General features: G+C 38.8%; 1 protein-coding gene and 1 pseudogene across 1 annotated transcript; both read left to right on the top strand.

Moving 5' to 3' along the window:
• The first annotated feature begins 10,972 nt into the window (after positions 1-10,972).
• Positions 10,973-12,069, top strand: LOC149246812 (uncharacterized; annotated as a pseudogene).
• Positions 12,070-16,389: 4,320 nt separating this feature from the next.
• On the top strand, positions 16,390-17,181 carry LOC149246813 (uncharacterized). The gene has a single exon (XM_089455766.1). The coding sequence runs from the start codon at positions 16,440-16,442 to the stop codon at positions 17,142-17,144; it is 705 nt and encodes a 234-aa protein (XP_089311892.1). The 5' UTR covers positions 16,390-16,439; the 3' UTR covers positions 17,145-17,181.
• The last annotated feature ends 3,902 nt before the right edge of the window (positions 17,182-21,083 follow it).

Genomic DNA, 21,083 nt, shown 5'->3' on the forward strand with positions numbered 1-21,083 from the left:
TAACTCACACATTCATGCAATAACATATAAACAACTAAAAAATGAATATCACTTTAAGAATATAAGCAGAAATGGCCAAGAGATAAAAGTAACATTTATGACTAGTCCTACTCATAAGCTTCAAGCAAAATTGATTTATCTCTACTTGTTCTAACATCTACTAAGAGTACAGAAGTGCAACATCAGTAGCAGATATCAAATGCAAACATTAATAAACCTCGATCCATCCATTCATCAAAACCTCCTCCGAGGGTGCAGAAGTACATGTTCTGAGGACAAGTTTTTGACAAATTTCTGGACCCTTCTCCAAATGCATGAGAAGGGTTAAAATACTACTTCCTAATTCTAATAGTAGTTAATTTACAAAATTTAGGATGCGGTTTTCAAATGACCGTCCTTTTTCTAATCTAATTTTAAAGAAAAAACAACATTCTAAATAAAATTACTTCTGAATCGGATCCTTAAAGCTGCATGCATTCATCATGGGTTTGAGGAGAGTCGGCTGGCTGACTTCTACTTTGAGCTGGGCTGAGAAAACAGAATCTATGAGAGCTGGCACTACTTTCGCGGCCGCATTTATGATACATTTCACAGTCATTTGCTGACTATGCAGCTTTACCAAGTATGCCCAGTAACACTCCCAATTTAACCTGTCTAGTGCTTGGACCGCTTTTTCCTTTTCTTGTGCCTTCAGCTTCCATTCTGCTTGTTCTGCCTCCCTGATTTGATCGTCCCACTCGTCGAAGAGCAATGCTGAGCCCACTTCTTGTGCTACCTGTGTATTGCTCACAGGGGTTTTTGGGGCCTGTCCTTCAAGATTGATCAGTTCGTTGAAGGTTTCCCATTCTTTGTCTAATTCTGTTGTGACGGGTGGTGCTTCAATGATGAGAGGGGGAACATCTCTTGACAGGGAGGCGATAACTTGCTGCTGCGGAAATTCCATTGACTAAGCGGTGTCCTTAGCTGACTCTTCGCCTCTATCTTGGTCGTTTTCAGATTTTTTAGAATGCTCAGGCATCCCTTGTCCACTCTTATATTTAGATCCAACAGCGCTTGAATTCTGACTAAGGCTAATGCTTGGAGTAGGTTCTCTGGTAGGTAGTTGCAGCTTTTCTAGAGGAACAGTGGCTAGTCTTCTTTCCCTGTATACCATGAATTTTTGGAGGTCATCTGGAGACAATCGTGATTGAGCTTCCCGCAAAATTTCCTGGAGTGAGCTTTTATTCTGAAATAAATCATCAAATAAATCCTTCTTTCCAACAAATATTTTTATCTTGACGTTCGTTGTGAAATCTTGGGCAACTTCATTTGGGTCAAATGGCCTTGCCAGGAATTTAAATAATTGTAGACACGTCATATTCTCCACTTTGGTGAATGCGTGACCTACATCGAACAATGAAAAGGCCCCACAAGCTATAGGAAACTGGGGCCATATGGCCTTCTTTTTGTCTTTTAGGTCTTTGGTTAGGCCGCCTTCTGAACAAGTTTGATATGCAATTTCTCGAGCCAGCAGTTTGTCAAGAATATACAAAGGTAGGACATGAGGAGGGACGGTGCTTCCAAATACTCTAATATAGGTGAACCATTCTTCCCCGAACCATCTTGGGATGGGGATGATATCTATCTGTGCCTCAGGTGAGCACCTCGGGAGTTCTTTATCATACATCATTCTATACATGGGTAAGATAAGCCCATGACAAATTTGGTAGAAATGTGGAATGAACTGAGAATCCCATAATATCTTATGATAAACATGGATGGGCCCTGAGCCTTACTTTTCTTTCCCATTTGTTCCTACGTATGGCTTGGTACCGCCTTTCGTTCTTCGTTCCTGCAGCTCACAAATGGAAATGATTGATCAAGAAAGGTGATGGGAGAGTCTTAAATGTAGCAGATATATCAAATATGCCACCTTACGTGAAGTAATTCTTTACAAAAGCACGCGTCTACATTTAATAGATGACAACTAATTCCTTTATTATCATTAAAAGCGCATGATCTTAAGTCAGATTATGGTAAGTGGCTTTTCTTGAATAACGTGCCTGAAAGATTCGTGATGGGGTGATTTTGCGATTTAGTTCGCAATCGTCGCAAATCGCGACATCGCATTATCGCACCATCACGCTCTCGCATTATCGCACCATCGCGTTATCGCAATATCGCACACATCGCAGATCGCGGAAGTTTTATGCTTGCCATATTTTTGTTAGCCCATTCCTGCGATATGCGATCTTGCGATCGAGGTTATCGCAAATCGGAAAATCTTGAAGGCTTTCTCATTGGCATTACTTTATTGCAATGCGATATATCGCTTAGTACGAGAATCTTGCACATACCAGGATTATACCCAAATGGAGGAGTTTTTCTGTCATTTTATGATGCGACTTTTTTAAATATTTTTCTTATCATAAACTTAGGTTTTAAAGTATTCAAAAGATCTTCCTAAGCTTATGATGGTAACCTTATTTTGAAGAAAGGAAACTCTTGTTTTTCTTAAAGTTTTAACTAAGGGTTCCCATTCATTTAGTATTTTGGACAACACTTAAATGAAAAAAGGGGGGGGTTGTTGCTAGCCACAACATAACCACAACATCATTTCCAATGATGCTCAACTTGCACCAAGATACCTGGCTACCCAAGAACAATCCATCTCCCATTTTGATGACACTCTCAGAATTTTGTAGAATGAGAGTCAACAAGCATGCCAAAGAGGATGGAATAGCCTCCCACACAGTCTTCGGATCAGGGAGTATCACTCTCCTGAGAGATTAGGGAATGTATTGGAGATAACACCCTTGTATAAACAGGTCATGCAAATACTCAAGATCAATTGGATTGGACTTAAGCTCAGTCCACCTTTGTTGTTGGGTTTTCTAGAAGGTAGGAAGGAAGAAGAGGAAAGAAAGCAGTGGGAAGAGATAGAGAAAAATGCAGGGTTATATCCTTAGGAACAAACACCATCCAAAGAAGCTTGGGATTTCAGAGAGGCCACCAGGGCTATGAAGAAGATGGATATAGATGACTAGGTTTCTCAAAGGATGAGCAACAGTTTCAGTAGGGGGTGATGATGAGGCTCATAAATAGGTAAACTATATGGGTCACAATTCCACTCTCCATCTTACTAAATTGTCTTTCCTCACATTTATTTACATATTTTATTATATATTTCTTGGTGAGAAGAGTAAAAGTAAGTTACTGTGTCTTATGGCCTAATGTGTGATAATGAAGGAAATTGGAGCAATTTTGAGTTGACTTGAGTGCAGGGACTCATAGCAAGCAAGCAAGAGAGATTCTAGGAAGTTGTCTTCCTCCTCAACTCCTCAAATCAGTCAAAGATTCCCCCCTCTATCTCATCATCTTGGTGTCATTTGTAGCCAAGACGGCTAAGTTCGTTGGCAGCCAAGCTAGTGCAAGTCAAGGAAATTTATGTTCATTGGCAGTCAAGCTAGTGCTAGTCAAGGAAAATTTATTCTCGATTTAGGGAGCCAAGTATCCCTATTTTATAGGGAGCTGTTGGTAGCTCCAGTTTTGTATAAATAAGCATGGAAAGGGACTCATTATGATTCAAATTTTTATTGTAGCCTAGAGGCCATTAAGATAAAGCACATTTGACTATTATTGTTATGATGTATTTGACATTTTTATGATGATGAGAAATTATGTTTTGATCCAGGACTGAGTTGACTCAGAGGGTTGAATCTCTTGGGTTAGGGCCCAACCCTAGTAGTAGAAGTTCCTCTATTTTGTATCTATATTCTTAGCTTAGAGTGTTGATTAACTATTGAAGTTATTTATGTTTTTTTCTAGCTTAGAAGGTTGATTAAGTTTTTTCTTATCCATGCTTTCATTAGCTTAAAGAGTAGATTAGTGTTGCATTCTAGTGAAGGAAAATATACTAGGAAAGCTTGTGACTATGTACCCTATCTCATCTTCCTTATAAGATCATGATTAGGGGACCCCACTCTCACAGCCCAAAATCATATTTAGTCTTATTTTCATTGCGTATATTAGGTATCATTCTTAGCTAGATAATTGTTTATGATTCCTTGGAAATTGTTGTAGCTTAGAAGGTAGTCCATTTCGCAGATCTAGTCCTTAACAATAGTTAGATCAGATTTTCTAAATTCAACTCATATTTTCCATGTTGACATACAATAATTAGTAAATGTAAAGAGAGATAGGAATTATTGCAAGGATTGTTGATCTGCAGGAAGGGACTCCTCCAACTAATCCCACCTAGGTATTCTCCACCTTCTGTTGATGCATACCAGCCCATATTCTGAACCTCTGTTTTCCAGCCACTGTGAAAAAGTTGTCTTAGGAAAATTTAGTCTTCTTGGAGTGTTGGGCTTGGCCTTGGGTGATTTTCACCTCCCCTACACCTTCCACAATTGTCATGTAACTTTCCAACACTTCATCCCACCATTCTTGTCCTCCAAAACCTCTCAGCCAACGTCTTGTAGTAGTTTAGGACATCCTGTATTAAACCTATAGCAACATGTTTAGATCCTATTTTGAACCACAATGATAGGCTAGCCTATTTTAGGAGTAGGATAACCCCCCAGATTGGACTTCATGACCATAAGTGCCATCTAGACCAGTCCCTTCACTCCTTTCCTTCCTATAAGATCAAATATCATTATCTCTTTTATTTCTAAGTTTAGCAATTAGAATTTCATCTATTATGCAAGTGTGAATGAGATAGTTAATAAATGCATGTTTGACATATTAAATGATAGAGTAAGATTCCATTTTTAAGGAACCCTGCTAGCTAGGTAATCGAGTACAAAATTAGCATAGTTTCCTTTCTTCATGTGATTTGTGTCATTTCATAGCATTTACAAGTTGGCAGCTTTGATTTCTTCGTTTTACAAGCATTTACCTTCTCTACACTAGAAATAGCTTTACATTCCACTGTCAGTAGCCAGAATCCCTTTAGTTCAATAGAGGAATGGTCTGGAAACCTAACGGTCAAGTGCCCCAGTTGAGAAGTGACATGAGTAGAATGATGCATCTATTGTGTATATAGCACTGCCACCTCCAAGTTTTTATGAAACCCCAGGTTGATGAAGTAAAGCTGGTAGCCCTAGGAGTTGCAACAATCTTGCTGTAATATTGAGGCTCATCAAATACATCGAGGAAGTTGTATGTTAGGAACTTAGAGAGAATATTACTAGATAAAGCTTGGGGGGGAAGTAACATGCATTTAGGACAAGTTAATTTCTCAAGAAAAATTTAGAATCAAAGCCATTAGTCCAATAATATGTGTAAAACTTTTGAGGTGGTTTTAAATGTGGATGGCAATAATCATTTGACTTGTTCTCATTAGTATCACAGTAGACAACTTAAATAAACAAGAAAATCCCAAGTTTTAGTGGAGAAAGTGTATTACAATGCATGGTTCCTAAATATATGTTTATTTGTTTTCAATTGGTGTCCCTTGTTTCAATGGAAACACTAAGTAGGTTGAGCAATAATTCATTTCAACAATCTCCTTTATCCAGGGTTATGACTAAATACCTTAAAGGGGAAGAGTAATTGGCCATTGGATTTTCATAAGAAAAGGGGGAGAGTGAGTGAACAACAACAATGGATAGATCAGCAAACAATGATGAATATTGGAGGAGAGTGATCAACCATTGGTTCTTATGAGCATAGGGGGAGCATAGTGAATAATCAAGAATAGTGACATATTAATACTACATGCATTTCAATTGTTTGTAGTCCAAAGAAAAATCATCGGTAAACGGTTATATACCTTTAGGGGGAGAATGGATAGAAAGAGAGAATATCCAAACCTCTTTTCCATTGATTTCAAATGGGGGAGATGACGTACATTGGAATAACAACATAAGAGACTGAGCATGCAGATTGATAAGGGGAGCGAAATCCATTGCAATCAATGACCATCAATGTATGGTGGTGTTTCCATCAATGCCAAAGGGGAAGATTATTGAGCAAAGTGTTGTTATTGATGTCAAGTCCAATAATATTGTTAAGCATATTTGCATTTTTAGTTGGTAGTGTCAAGTTATCTTTGACGTAATTTCTATCTTAGTTGCTTGGCTCCAATGAGGAAACTACAAGCTCAATTGGATAGTACTATTAGATACCTTTCCAATGGTATATGGAACTTGGTCTAACTCCAAAGGAGTGAAGAGATAGTCAAGGTTAAAGTTGGAAGCTTAAGTATAGTTCACCCTCCTCCAGGTTCCAACATGATGTCCATTCACCTGGTGGTTAGACTAGTTAAGTTTTACACTAAGCTAATCGAGGATTAGTCTTAATCCCCACCCTTTTGGCCCTCACTAATTTGTGAAGTTGGTGAAATGGATTTTCCAGTGGACAAGTGACCATGATGAGTAGGTTGTCAATAGTTACAGGTGGCAAGGTGTGGTTTCCTAGTGAGGTTGGTTAAATTAACATGATTGGGGACCCATGACAATGATGATGTAAGATGAAAACAATTAACAAGAATGTAATACAGTGACCGCTGATGGGAAAGTAAGTTGTGCATCCTCAGTGGTTTATGAAGTTTGTTTGCTAGAATGGCCTAAGGACTTGCGACAATGATGAAATAAGAAATGACATGTAGAAGGAATAGATAAGCTTATGAATATGGTTAATGGAATTTCATGTGACTGTGATAAGTAAGCCTTCAACAATGACAAATGGTGGTAGTGACAAGTGGCAAGGCTGGAGTGGTTGATGACAATTTGATCATGCCCACTTAAGTAAGCATCAACTTTATATAATAAATGATGAAACTTAATCCCCATTTGCACAACCCTAGGTGTATATGAAATATGATTGCTATAATGACCCAAGTACCTGAGACCATCATGACGTGGCATAATGTTTACTATGATTACATGGTGGAGCAGATGGTGTGGGACACTAACAACATGACACATCGAACCACCTAGAGGATGCCACATAACATGATGATGTAATGATGATGTTAAATCCAAAATTTCCTCAGATGGTTAAGTGTGTGGTCATATGCCTTAGTCACATGAGAAAAAAAAAATTAAGGCCCTGAGGACCAAGTGGCTCAAACCAAGCTCGATGGCTAAGAACACAATTTTGAAGGTGGTCCTATGGGCTTCAACAATAGCCCTTGAGAACATTGACTTTGGCATTGGGAAAATAGGTTCCATTCACTTCGATGTCAATTCCATTGATCCTAGAAGATGGTAAAACACATGTTTAGTTTGGGATGAACCCAATTTGAATTATGAATCAAAAACTATATATATGAGCACCATGTAGAATTGTGGATGTGAGTTCAAGCAAAGAAACACAATGATATCTGATGTGAGGAGTTTCATGGTGTGAATTAGTGTGAAGGATGTGAAATCCAATATGTGCATGGTTGATTATGGAATAGAAAAATGATGTGACCAGTTGAGATATTACAGAGCCGATAAGAAGAGTTTATATTTATGATTGTTTTATATGTTATGGGGATTTTAGGGGCTGAATTTATTTGTTTTATGCTAGGCCAAGATTCTTTGTTTGAAGTGTTTACTTGATAGAAAAATAAAAATGAAGAGTGAATAGGATGAATGATATGTGTTGGAACCTATTTATAACTAATAAAGAACTCAGATGTATCTATCCATGATTCTCTTTAATGGAGCATGTTGTCTAGAGGTAATGTTGATCTAAAGCTTTCTACAAATCTCAACTTGCTTGTTTATAATATTGAGTGCATGTCAATAAAGTATGTTGTTATGTTGAAGTATGAGCAATGAATTTTAGCTAATAAAGTGTTGAGTATGAATTGGGCATTATTGAGAGAAGAAATTTTCATTTAAATATTGAATTGAAGCTTGTGGATGCAATGTGAAAATTTTATGAAAGGGAGGTCCACTAAGATTTGGGGGATGATGCCTCTAGTATGTCGGTGCTTGAAAATGGATTGAGAAGGTGGGTGCCTCGATCAGGCTAAAGCCTACATCAAATAGGTGCTTGCAGATTTTAGATCTTGGTGCCTCAATCAAGTTGTAGCCTAAAGTAGGTTGGTGCTTGAAAATTGATTAACGGGGATCACTGTCTCATTTTGTTTGGCTCCAATGAAATATTGTAATCAAAGATTGAGGAAGAAGATAAGAAGATTTATGTTTTTCTCCTTTAATGGTTTCCACGGATATCTTGTATCCTTATGTATTCATATGATGATTGACTTTTGTAATGTATTTCTATGTTCTCATTTATGATGGATTGTTTAATAATGTTAAATTAGTCATTACACTCATCCACCCCACTCTCAATGTAATCATAATTCCAACATCTTGGACTATGGTTGAGGGCTATCTAAATAGTTAACTATAGGGGGAAGTGAGCATCTCTATCTAAATGAGTGAAGGTACTAAAGAATTAGTGATGAGCCTCATCATTGGGTAATTATATGGGCCTTAATTCACCTCCTAGCTTAGTCAAACCAACTTTTCTCACAACTGATTACATGTTTTTTATTATATTTTGTTTATGAGATGAGTTAGAGTTGGATATTATGCGTAGTGGATTAATATGCATTGAATGCAGGGTTGAAGGAGAAAATCAAGTAATTTTTGCAAATACTAAGGTTAAAACTCGAATGGGACAATGGAGATGGATTGTAGGAGGTAAATCCTCCTCATTTACTTATCCCCCATTCAAATATTCCTCCATCCATCACACCATCTCGGAGTGCAAGAAGCCAAGCCATGAGGATTAGAAGGCAGCCAAGAAAGTGAGAGACAAAGAGCTAGTTTATCTCGAGTTCGGGAGCCGAGCCTCCCTAAATTTAAGGAATTTGTTAGGGACTTTAGTTGTATAAGTAGAGAGGCCTAGAGCCTCATTAGGATTCAGATTTTTATTGTAAAACTCTAAGCTATTTTCGAGCTCCAGACTTGTGAAATTTCTATTGATGTAATTTGTTGTTTCGGTAATAAGAATGAGATTTGTTTTGAGCCAGCATTGAGTCAACTTTGAGGGCTGAAGCTCTTGGGTTAGGGAACAACCCTAGAACTCCTCTTTCTTGTATATGTATGTTTAGTGTAGCTTCATAGCTTCATTGTTAATTTGATTTTTAGATGCATTTCCATTACAAGTAGTGTAGATTAGATTGGTTGTTTATTAGTTTTCTTCCATTTGTGCCTTACCTCAATAGTAGGTTAGTAGGGATAAAAGGAACACCATAAGGTTTTTAGCAGGTGTCTTGGCCTCACTTCCTCCCTCTGGGATCATGACTTGAGGAAGGGACCCTTAAGCATCCCTCAAAACATAGGTTTCTAGTTCTTTTATGAGCTTTGGAGTTTGTTGTCTTTAAATTAGTATTTGGTTAGTTTTGCAAGGTAGGATTCCATTTTCATATTTATCATATTCATTTGTGTAGTAGATCTCATCCATGTTTTCATTCCTTTAAGCAACTTTCCTCATGCATAATGTAGGCAGTTAATTCATTAATTTTTCTTTTCTAGTTTATGAAAATGTTTCTTGTTTGCATTGCTTTTTGGAAGATATACATCTTTTATGTAGAGTAGGTGCTTTAGGAGGAGACTAAGACTTCATAGCCAGTAGCCACCTTCCACTCCATCCACCTTAGCCATCCCTTGTGTTCACCATCACCTTCACTAGTTTTCATCATTTTTCATAGAAATTCTTCCAAGCACATTAAGCGAATCTAGCCATCGACTATCTTTGATGTTGACTTCTGAGTGATCCTAGACCTTCTCCCACTCCATTCCACCCATCACCCACCTTTCCTAGGCCTTCCATCACCTCCAACACCTCACATTTTTCTCTCGGCTGTATCTTGTAGGTTTACAGGGAATCCTGTAGGTTTCTAGTACATCTTGTAGGTTTTCCTGAAATGGCCTGTTTTGAGGCTGAATTGATGGAAAACCTCTAGGAAGTCACCAAAAGCCTCCCAAGGGTATTCCACACCATCAAACCGTCTCTTAACCCTTCCAGCTGTTATCACTGAAAATTCTGTTGCCTAAATTGCTCAGACTAGCTTAAGGACAAAGTGTTTCAGCAGCGCATAGATCCCTTTAGCAGTTTCGCAGCGCAACTTCTTTTAGGTGATTTCGTAGCGCATAATTCATATTTTGCACTGGCTGCGCTACGAAATTGGGGATTTTTTCGAATCCATAGTTTTTTTCACCCAGCTGTCACCTTCTCAGCAACATGTGTCAGTATCACAACATCTACTCGATCTAAAACACAGCAAGAGAAAAAGGAGAGACAAGGTCTATGGTAATAATTTGGAAATCCAGGCAATGTCGGAGATATACAATCGTCCCATTCATATTTATTCATACAGTACAGAGCCTATCAACATATTTCATGGTAGTTATGGTACCGATTCTCCTCCTATCTGGCTTAGCTATCATCGTGGAAACCACTACAATTCTCTTGTTGATCCACACAGATTGACAATTGGTGCTGGCCTCGGCTTTAGTAGTCTTCAAGGGAAAAATATAGACAAGGATCAAGTGAAAGCTGCTATAAAAGCATAGCAGGATCAGCAAATTGAAAATGCACTTTTAGCTAAAGGCCGCAATGGTGAGATGTCGTGGCTTATGAAACGGACTTTCCACATACCATCAGAGCGGGGTAACGAGCACGCGGCACTTTAAATTGGGATGCCTTTTATTATGGATGAGCTACACTTGTCCGAGAAGATAAGCGCATTACTGATCTGAACTTCTTGATTGGACCGCCGTTCGTAATCTGTTTGCTATTATCCCATTCTTGTTTCGAGGTCGATTTAAAGTCGGTAATTTCAGGAAGATTATTTAAAAGTGGAATGAAAATGAGAATTGAAGCCGAGTGGAGAGAAATGGAATGGGTATGGAGAGTCCGCTGAGGTTGATTGGCAGTGATGAAGAAGATAGCTCAAGATTTAGAAGTCCCTCTGAAGTTCAAGAAAAGTGTTTTCCATCAGGAGAAACTGAAAGAATTCGATAAGATAATGATGTGTGTTCAGAGATGAAGCGCAAGGCCATACTTGCAATGTCAGGACAGGAGTTCCATGCATTACTTGAGAAAATTCAGTCAGCTCACAGCGCTATTTGTGAAAACAACATACAGGACTCATATTTGCTGCCTGATGCCTGCAACAAATGGTTCAATGCAAAGCTAGATAGGAGGTTGCCCTTTCAAGAGAAGCATGCCATATAACAGGCATCCATACTTGGAAATCTTGAAACTCTGGGAATATTTTGGAGTCCTAATTCCATTTCAAAGACAAGCATGCATTATGAATATATTAATGGTAGTGGGCATGGGGAAGAGATAGAACAGTTGAAATCCCATCTAAAAGTTGTAGAGTTTGGGGCTGGACGAGGTTATTTAACTCACATGCTTTCTGACTGTTATGGCATTAAGGACATAGTACTAGTGGAGCGCAGGTCATATAAGTTCAAGGCTGATCGAACTTTGAGACAGACAGAGGCCATTAATTTGGAGCGCCTGAGAATAGACATTGAAGATTTGAAATTGGAAGCTGTGGAATCCTTGAAGGGATTTTACTATGCTGCAGTGGGGAAACATCTTTGTGGACCAGCGACAGATTTGGTCCTCCGATGCTGTCTTAGTGAACAAAACCATAACAAATATGTATCTGAAGATACCAACAGAGGAGGAAATCATCCTTACATAAAAGGCCTTGCAACTGCAACATGTTGCCACCATCTTTGTCAATGGAAATCTTATGTGAATAAATATTTTTTCATAAACCTGGGCTTTACAAGAGAAGAATTTTGTGCTGTAACATGGCTGACCAGCTGGGCACTTGATGGGGAGCATTGCTCTGATCATTCTAATGGCGTTAAAGTCGGAACCAACTTAAATGTTTGCAATACCACTGAAGATGATGCTAATGTTCATGATGTTGGAAATATTATTAGATGCTTGAAGCCAGCTGAAAGGGCAGTACTAGGCTTGAAATGCAAAGAACTTCTTGATACTGGTAGGCTCATATGGTTGAGAGAGCTGGGACTAAATGCTAAACTAGTAAACTATGTTCCAGCCAAAGTATCTCCAGAAAACAGGTTACTTCTTGCAAGCAATGGTTAAAGAATTTGAATCACTTATGGTTGAGTTGTAAACACCACATATTTGGTGGTTACCTTTGTGGCAAGCAATCTGGAGTTTCCATTTTTCATGCTGTTGTTAACTGTATTGGCCATTTGTTCATTAAATTGGGCTTTATGCACACTCGAATGGTCCATGGGGATACTTCACAATCATTTGAGGTGGATGATTTATTGATCTAATTGAACATCTGTCAAAGTTGTGTTCTTCGCGGTCTGGAATCTATTGAAGTGGCTGTAAGAAAAGGTGCTTTGCAGTGAAAGGTTCCAGGTTGGCAGGGCTTGCAGAGAAATCTGAGCATGTTGTTTGAGTTTTATAGGAAAAGCTATTGACATTGAAGCCTGGCAGCTGAACAGGATTACTTGCAAGTTGTTATTCATTTGTTGAGGAAAATGTGAACAATCAGCTGAAAGAGAAATATGGGGAGAAGATAGCAAGAATGCAGAGAAGTGATGAGACTGTGTATGATGAAATTACACAGCAGTTTCGTAGCGCGCTACGAAACTGCTGTAGCTGCATGTTTCAGTTGAGCCAATCAATTATGATTGACAAATCAGCAAATCTTTCTGAAAGGTGTTGTCTTCACACATGAAAAAATGGCCAGCACATCGAAGACGTGGCAGCCTGTTCTATTTTGAGTAATCAAAGATAAAAGGCATGCTTCTTTGGATTCGAATATTGTGAAGCACATCAAAGACCGACAAACAGGGGCCTATGTTTTAGGGTAACGGAAAGGATGTGTCATTGAAGACAAACATGGGGCATTAACTGCTCATCTCATGCCATCTCAGCCAAACGAAAAGGAAACCATGTGTCAAAGCTGCAAGGAGGAATCTTCTACGAAGAAGATAGAGTTAGAGTTATAATTAAATTAGAACTTTTTAGAACTTGAGTTAGTGGTTATTGTATTAAATAGTTTGTTGCAAAGCAGATAGGTGTCAGTAGTGACAGTCATCGAGCTCCCCTCATGCTGGAGGAGGAAACTCCAAGTAGTTATAATTATGTTTCTATATATAGCTGAATGATGAATGTAATTGGGGGATATTTGAGAAAATAGAGTTTATTTTGGCTTGTGTAAAAACTTATTTTCAGTAATACAAATGACTGCTTTTCTTCTCAGGATTCACACAGTGTTTCAAATGCTCAAGATATATGTGGTTTTGTTTTATCCTTTATGTTTTACAACTGTATAGATACACAATCACTCAGAATTCACTTTGCTGCTCTGATTTCCTGTGTGTATTTGTAAGTTGAGGTTTCTATGAGATGTGTTTTGAGTATTTAAACATCACATGCCCTGACTTCTATGAATGAGTAGTGTTATAGTTTACTGAAGGATGATTAACTCCATAAGCCCAATGGAAGTCTTTGTAATGTCTGTCCAGCCAACGTATGTGTTAAATTTACTTTGCAAGAGTTAGCCATCTCATCAATATTTAAAATCAATAACCCTTTGAGAGAGCCCTCTCAGGCTAAGGAGGCTAAACCTTAGTCAAAAATCTGGTTTGAAATAGTTACACAGAGTCTAACTGATCAGCAACCTTTCAGTGCTTGATTTTGTGATAACATTTTGGTGCGTCTGCCGGGAGCCTGAAGTTTATTCATTCCCGAAATTAAGAGGTTGAACTTCTGAAGGTAGCAGGAGCTCAGACATCTTTTTGAGGCTGCAAAACTACCTTGGCGACTCCACACATCAAATAACAAATTGGAAGGTGACTCCACTGCTAGAAGATCAGTAGCTTGATGAAGTTTCAAGATGGATTCTACTGCAAGAATGAATGCCAGGTATGCTCCTATGGATCGGTCTCATATCCCTGGTTTTCCAAATCCTATGCCAAAGGTTGATTGGTTAGATGATCTTCCAATATTCAAAGATGAAAAGAAGGATAATGCTGCTCTCCATTTGGTTAAATTCCATATGCATGTACGCAGTCTTAAGGTTCATTTCCCTGAAGATTGTCTCATGAAAATGTTTATGACCACTTTAGAAGGAAAAGCATGGTCTTGGTATAAAAGTCTGGAAAATGGTTCAATATATTCGCTTGCTAGTTTTCATGATGAATTCTGTGAAATGTATAAAGAAGGTTATCCTTCCTTATTGCTGCTTAAAGATTGCTGTAGGCATTCTTTAAATCTTATTCAGTATTTGAAGGATTGTTATGATGATGATGAGTTTACGGATGAAGAAATTTTAGAGGCTCTTCATAATAATGCATTCCAGCACCAAGGAGAAGGTATAACATTCCATGAAACACAGCATGAAGAGCAGCAGGAGTTTACTTGTGAAAACCATGTTTTATCCTTAGATATTGATGTAGAGATGCAGCAGATTTGTCAGGCTTCAGATCATGATGAAGATGAAATTGATTGCACCCAGCAAGAAGAAATATTGGAGGAAATTTTCTATGACCCTCAGGCAGAGGAAAAGCTTGTTCAATTTTGTAATTCCTTGCAGCAGCTTACTTCAAATAATGATCATAGTAGTGAGGAAAATTACATTGTTTGTGAGCATCATTCAGAAAGGCAGTTGGATAGCATATCAAATAAATTCGGTGTGGCTGAAGATAAGTTGTCTAAAGATACAGAAAGTTTTGAGAATCATCAAACTAACCATGTGTTTTTTGACCCTATAGCTGAATACATGGAAAAGATTTACTGTTCAGGCTTCCAGTTATATTTTCATATTGAAGAACAGTTACACCTCATACTGCCTTGGTTACTTCAGTATCTGGTTTATTTTTGTTTCAAGCACAGCCAAAGGATTCAAGTGTTAGATCAGATCGATGACTGGCTTCATTGGAAGTTTCATGTTCCTTGAGCTACAAGTGGAGATTGCAGCTGATAGGGTAGGTAGGTAGGAAAAGGCAAATAAGCTCAAGGTTGACTGAGAAATTTTTTTTTTAGTAGTGGTAGATATAGACTTCTTTCTCCTACAGTGATCATCAAGCTTAAGCCCGAGGTGAAGCCCCAAGGAACTTAAAGAAGATGTTTGTCCAATAAATTTTATAAGGCACTGGACCTGCGAGTTCTTAGTGTACCACAAGGGCACACTATCCCAAGTGGAGCCACTGTTATCACTGAAAATTCTGTTGCCTAAATTGCTCAGACTAGCTTAAGGACAAAGTGTTTCAGCAGCGCATAGATCCCTTTAGCAGTTTCGCAGCGCAACTTCTTTTAGGTGATTTCGTAGCGCATAATTCATATTTTGCACTGGCTGCGCTACGAAATTGGGGATTTTTTCGAATCCATAGTTTTTTTCACCCAGCTGTCACCTTCTCAGCAACATGTGTCAGTATCACAACATCTACTCGATCTAAAACACAGCAAGAGAAAAAGGAGAGACAAGGTCTATGGTAATAATTTGGAAATCCAGGCAATGTCGGAGATATACAATCGTCCCATTCATATTTATTCATACAGTACAGAGCCTATCAACATATTTCATGGTAGTTATGGTACCGATTCTCCTCCTATCCGGCTTAGCTATCATTGTGGAAACCACTACAATTCTCTTGTTGATCCACACAGATTGACAATTGGTGCTGGCCTCGGCTTTAGTAGTCTTCAAGGGAAAAATATAGACAAGGATCAAGTGAAAGCTGCTATAAAAGCACAGCAGGATCAGCAAATTGAAAATGCACTTTTAGCTAAAGGCCGCAATGGTGAGATGTCGTGGCTTATGAAACAGACTTTCCGCATACCATCAGAGCGGGGTAACGAGCACGCGGCACTTTAAATTGGGATGCCTTTTATTATGGATGAGCTACACTTGTCCGAGAAGATAAGCGCATTACTGATCTGAACTTCTTGATTGGACCGCCGTTCGTAATCTGTTTGCTATTATCCCATTCTTGTTTCGAGGTCGATTTAAAGTCGGCAATTTCAGGAAGATTATTTAAAAGTGGAATGAAAATGTGAATTGAAGCCGAGTGGAGAGAAACGGAATGGCTATGGAGAGTCCGCTGAGGTTGATTGGCAGTGATGAAGAAGATAGCTCAAGATTTAGAAGTCCCTCTGAAGTTCAAGAAAAGTGTTTTCCATCAGGAGAAACTGAAAGAATTCGATCAGATAATGATGTGTGTTCAGAGATGAAGTGCAAGGCCATACTTTCAATGTCAGGACAGGAGTTCCATGCATTACTTGAGAAAATTCAGTCAGCTCACAGCGCTATTTGTGAAAACAACATACAGGACTCATATTTGCTGCCTCATGCCTGCGACAAATGGTTCAATGCAAAGCTAGATAGGAGGTTGCCCTTTCAAGAGAAGCATTCCATATAACAGGCATCCATACTTGGAAATCTTGAAACTCTGGGAATATTTTGGAGTCCTGATTCCATTTCAAAGACAAGCATGCATTATGAATATATTAATGGTAGTGGGCATGGGGAAGAGATAGAACAGTTGAAATCCCATCTAAAAGTTGTAGAGTTTGGGGCTGGACGAGGTTATTTAACTCACATGCTTTCTGACTGTTATGGCATTAAGGACATAGTACTAGTGAAGCGCAGGTCATATAAGTTCAAGGCTGATCGAACTTTGAGACAGACAGAGGCCATTAATTTGGAGCGCCTGAGAATAGACATTGAAGATTTGAAATTGGAAGCTGTGGAATCCTTGAAGGGCTTTTACTATGCTGCAGTGGGGAAACATCTTTGTGGACCAGCGACAGATTTGGTCCTCCGATGCTGTCTTAGTGAACAAAACCATAACAAATATGTATCTGAAGATACCAACAGAGGAGGAAATCATCCTTACATAAAAGGCCTTGCAATTGCAACATGTTGCCACCATCTTTGCCAATGGAAATCTTATGTGAATAAACATTTTTTCATAAACCTGGGCTTTACAAGAGAAGAATTTTGTGCTGTAACATGGCTGACCAGCTGGGCACTTGATGGGGAGCATTGCTCTTATCATTCTAATGGCGTTAAAGTCGGAACCAACTTAAATGTTTGCAATACCACTGAAGATGCTGCTAATGTTCATGATGTTGGAAATATTATTAGATGCTTGAAACCAGCTGAAAGGGCAGTACTAGGCTTGAAATGCAAATAACTTCTTGATACTGGCAGGCTCATATGGTTGAGAGAGCTAGGACTAAATGCTAAACTAGTAAACTATGTTCCAGCCAAAGTATCTCCAGAAAACAGGTTACTTCTTGCAAGCAATGGTTAAAGAATTTGAATCACTTATGGTTGAGTTGAAAACACCACATATTTGGTGGTTACCTTTGTGGCAAGAAATCTGGAGTTTCCATTTTTCATGCTGTTGTTAACTGTATTGGCCATTTGTTCATTAAATTGGGCTTTATGCACACTCGAATGGTCTATGGGGATACTTCACAATCATTTGAGGTGGATGATTTATTGATCTAATTGAACATTTGTCAAAGTTGTGTTCTTCGCGGTATGGAATCTATTGAAGTGGCTATAAGAAAAGGTGCTTTGCAGTGAAAGGTTCCAGGTTGGCAGGGCTTGCAGAGAAATCTGAGCATGCTGTTTGAGTTTTATAGGAAAATCTATTGACATTGAAGCGTGGCAGCTGAATAGGATTACTTGCAAGTTGTTATTCATTTGTTGAGGAAAATGTGAACAATCAGCTGAAAGAGAAATATGGGGAGAAGATAGCAAGAATGCAGAGAAGTGATGAGACTGTGTATGATGAAATTACACAGCAGTTTCGTAGCGCGCTACGAAACTGCTGTAGCTGCATGTTTCAGTTGAGCCAATCAATTATGATTGACAAATCAGCAAATCTTTCTGAAATGTGTTGTCTTCACACATGAAAAAATGGCCAGCACATCAAAGACGTGGCAGCCTGTTCTATTTTGAGTAATCAAAGATAAAAGGCATGCTTCTTTGGATTCGAATATTGTGAAGCACATCAAAGACCGACAAACAGGGGCCTATGTTTCAGGGTAACGGAAAGGATGTGTCATTGAAGACAAACATGGGGCATTAACTGCTCATCTCATGCCATCTCAGCCAAACGAAAAGGAAACCATGTGTCAAAGCTGCAAGGAGGAATCTTCTACGAAGAAGATAGAGTTAGAGTTATAATTAAATTAGAACTTTTTAGAACTTGAGTTAGTGGTTATTGTATTAAATAGTTTGTTGCAAAGCAGATAGGTGTCAGTAGTGACAGTCATCGAGCTCCCCTCATGCTGGAGGAGGAAGCTCCAAGTAGTTATAATTATGTTTCTATATATAGCTGAATGATGAATGTAATTGGGGGGATATTTGAGAAAACAGAGTTTATTTTGGCTTGTGTAAAAACTTATTTTCAGTAATACAAATGACTGCTTTTCTTCTCAGGATTCACACAGTGTTTCAAATGCTCAAGATATATGTGGTTTTGTTTTATCCTTTATGTTTTACAACTGTATAGATACACAATCACTCAGAATTCACTTTGCTGCTCTGATTTCCTGTGTGTATTTGTAAGTTGAGGTTTCTATGAGATGTGTTTTGAGTATTTAAACATCACATGCCCTGACTTCTATGAATGAGTAGTGTTATAGTTTACTGAAGGATGATTAACTCCATAAGCCCAATGGAAGTCTTTGTAATGTATGTCCAGCCAACATATGTGTTAAATTTACTTTGCAAGAGTTAGCCATCTCATCAATATTTAAAATCAATAACCCTTTGAGAGAGCCCTCTCAGGCTAAGGAGGCTAAGCCTTAGTCAAAAGTCTGGTTTGAAATAGTTACACAGAGTCTAACTGATCAGCAGCCTTTCAGTGCTTGATTTTGTGATAACACCAGCCATCCCCAAACATCCTTAATTCACCTGCCACATCAACAGAAGCAATTTGTTTGCATACTTGATTTTGCATAAAAAAACAAAAAGGAAAAAATAGATTGACTTCAGTCTCTTTACTTTCACATTAGTGATGTTTGATGCTTCTTACTTCTATAACTTAGATAGTAGCATTTGGTTCATGTTGATTTAGCATTTCTGCAAAGCATAGTTTCTTAGCGGTTAATTAGGAAATGGTGTGATTTAGCATTACATGTCGACCTTCTCCATTATTGCAGTAGAGTAGCTCTCTCTTAGTGTAAATTTACCTTTCTTCCCTCAAAGAATCAAGCTTCTTTTGACTCCATAGAAGTTGGGATTGAAACCCCAGTGGTTTCTCGCCAGCTAAACAGTGATAAAAGGTAGAACCATCTCTTTTACTTGTGTATACAACACTATCACCTCCAAGTTTGTACGAACCCCGGTTGATATAGTAAAGCTAGTAGCCCAAGAGTTGCAGCATCCTTGCTGAAATACTCGCGCTCATCACTTTTTGGTGCCATTTCCTAGGAGGTGTCTGAGTAAAATTGATTATTGCTTTCTTTTCTTCTATTTATTGTCTTCAACATTCTGCCATTAGTTTATTTCTATAAAAGTAGCCTAGTTGTTTCCTTTCTTCCATTTTGTATTTTCTGCTTTCCTTTCCATTTTGCAAGCAAGATTTCAATTCAATAAGTAGCTTTTTCATTCAGTCAGTAATTTTCATTCAATTAACAATTTTGATTCTATAAAGTAGTTTCCAAGTTTGAAAAAATACAAAACTAAACCAAAAACATTTCCTTTCATGCCTCATAGGAATAGGGACAGCTTAGGGAAATTTTGGCCAAATATCCCCTCTGCATCAAACATCGAACCTTCCATCTTCTTCGGTGGCTGTGAAATGGAGGAACCCTTAGGTGAGAAACTTGACATATTTGAAGAACCTACAAGGGGAGAAGAAGAAGAACATATTCCTACTGAACCAATGGTTGAAAACATAAATTACAAAGGGAATAGAAAGAGGGTTGAGGGTGCATTCCCCATCAGGGAAACTAATGGGGAGTCGGGACACTAAGATGAAAAATATAAGCCCCTCTTCCCTACCTCATTTCCATGGCCTGACCACAGAGGACCCCAACACTTTCCTATTTCAGTTTGGTATTATATGCCGAACCTATGACTATACAGATGATGAATATAATCTAAAACTATTTCCATCTACCCTCAAGCATGCAGCATTGCGCTGGTTCATGGGTTTACCTAGGGATAGCATCACAACTTGGGCTCAGATGCAACAAGCCTTTAACAACAAATATCGGGACTACCGTTGATCAAAGGATACTAAAGAGGAAATTTTCAGGATGACCATAGGCAATGATGAATCCCTAGAGGATTACGAAGAAATATTCTAGCTTAGGACAAAAGGGCTAGGTCCATACTTGACCCTGAGTCACTAAAGCTGGTCCTACTTAGTGGAGTAAGGGAAGGTCTTCTGGATACCATACATTTGTTAGCAGAAGGAGATATCTACCAATTACCCTATGAGGATATCAAGGCTGACTTTAGAAACCATTCTAGGGCAGCTAGGAAAAAGAGTAGGGGTAGTTAAACTATGGTCAGTACATCCTCTTCTAACTCATCCATCAAGGGTGAAATTTGAAACATGCTGGAAGACTTCAAAAGTGAGATGTTGCAAACCTTTTCCTTGCAAATGAATGCCATGCACATTAAGAGAAAGAAGGAGGAAGCAGAGAGAGCCTTGGCCATTTTTTGTCCTAGATGCGCCAAGAGGCATCCTAGAAATGAATGTCCATTCTATTGAAATTTGCTCAGTTTGTGAAGAAAACCACTCCACAGACAAGTGCCCTTCTTTGCCTAGACGCAAAGTTGTATATCAAGGTGCTGAAGGGGTCACTGAGCAACTCTGATACATAAGCCAAAGGAGACCTCATGGGCCTAGACCATACCAGCAAGGCAGCAAGGGTCATCCCATGCATATTACATCCCCAACCAAACCACAACAATGCCTTCTTGGGGACCCCTTGCTCATCCTTCCTGGTCTACACACCTTTCTTTGTCCTTTGCATCTCAGTATCACTCCGAGCCAGCCCGCCAGTCATTTCAACATTATGCTCTACCACAACCTCTGTGGAATACACTGCCCCAGGGGTGGAGGCCCCAATACAACAATGCCCCTGCTCTATTGACTCCACCA

Source organism: Pinus tabuliformis, chromosome 7 (assembly GCF_031772625.1).
Source record: "Pinus tabuliformis cultivar Carrire ecotype Pingquan chromosome 7, CPIR1, whole genome shotgun sequence".
Classification (NCBI taxonomy): domain Eukaryota; kingdom Viridiplantae; phylum Streptophyta; class Pinopsida; order Pinales; family Pinaceae; genus Pinus; species Pinus tabuliformis.

Coding starts and splice junctions, on each gene's coding strand:
- LOC149246813 (XM_089455766.1), top strand. CDS start 16,440: ATGCATTATGAATATATTAATGGTAGTGGGCATGGGGAAGAGATAGAA.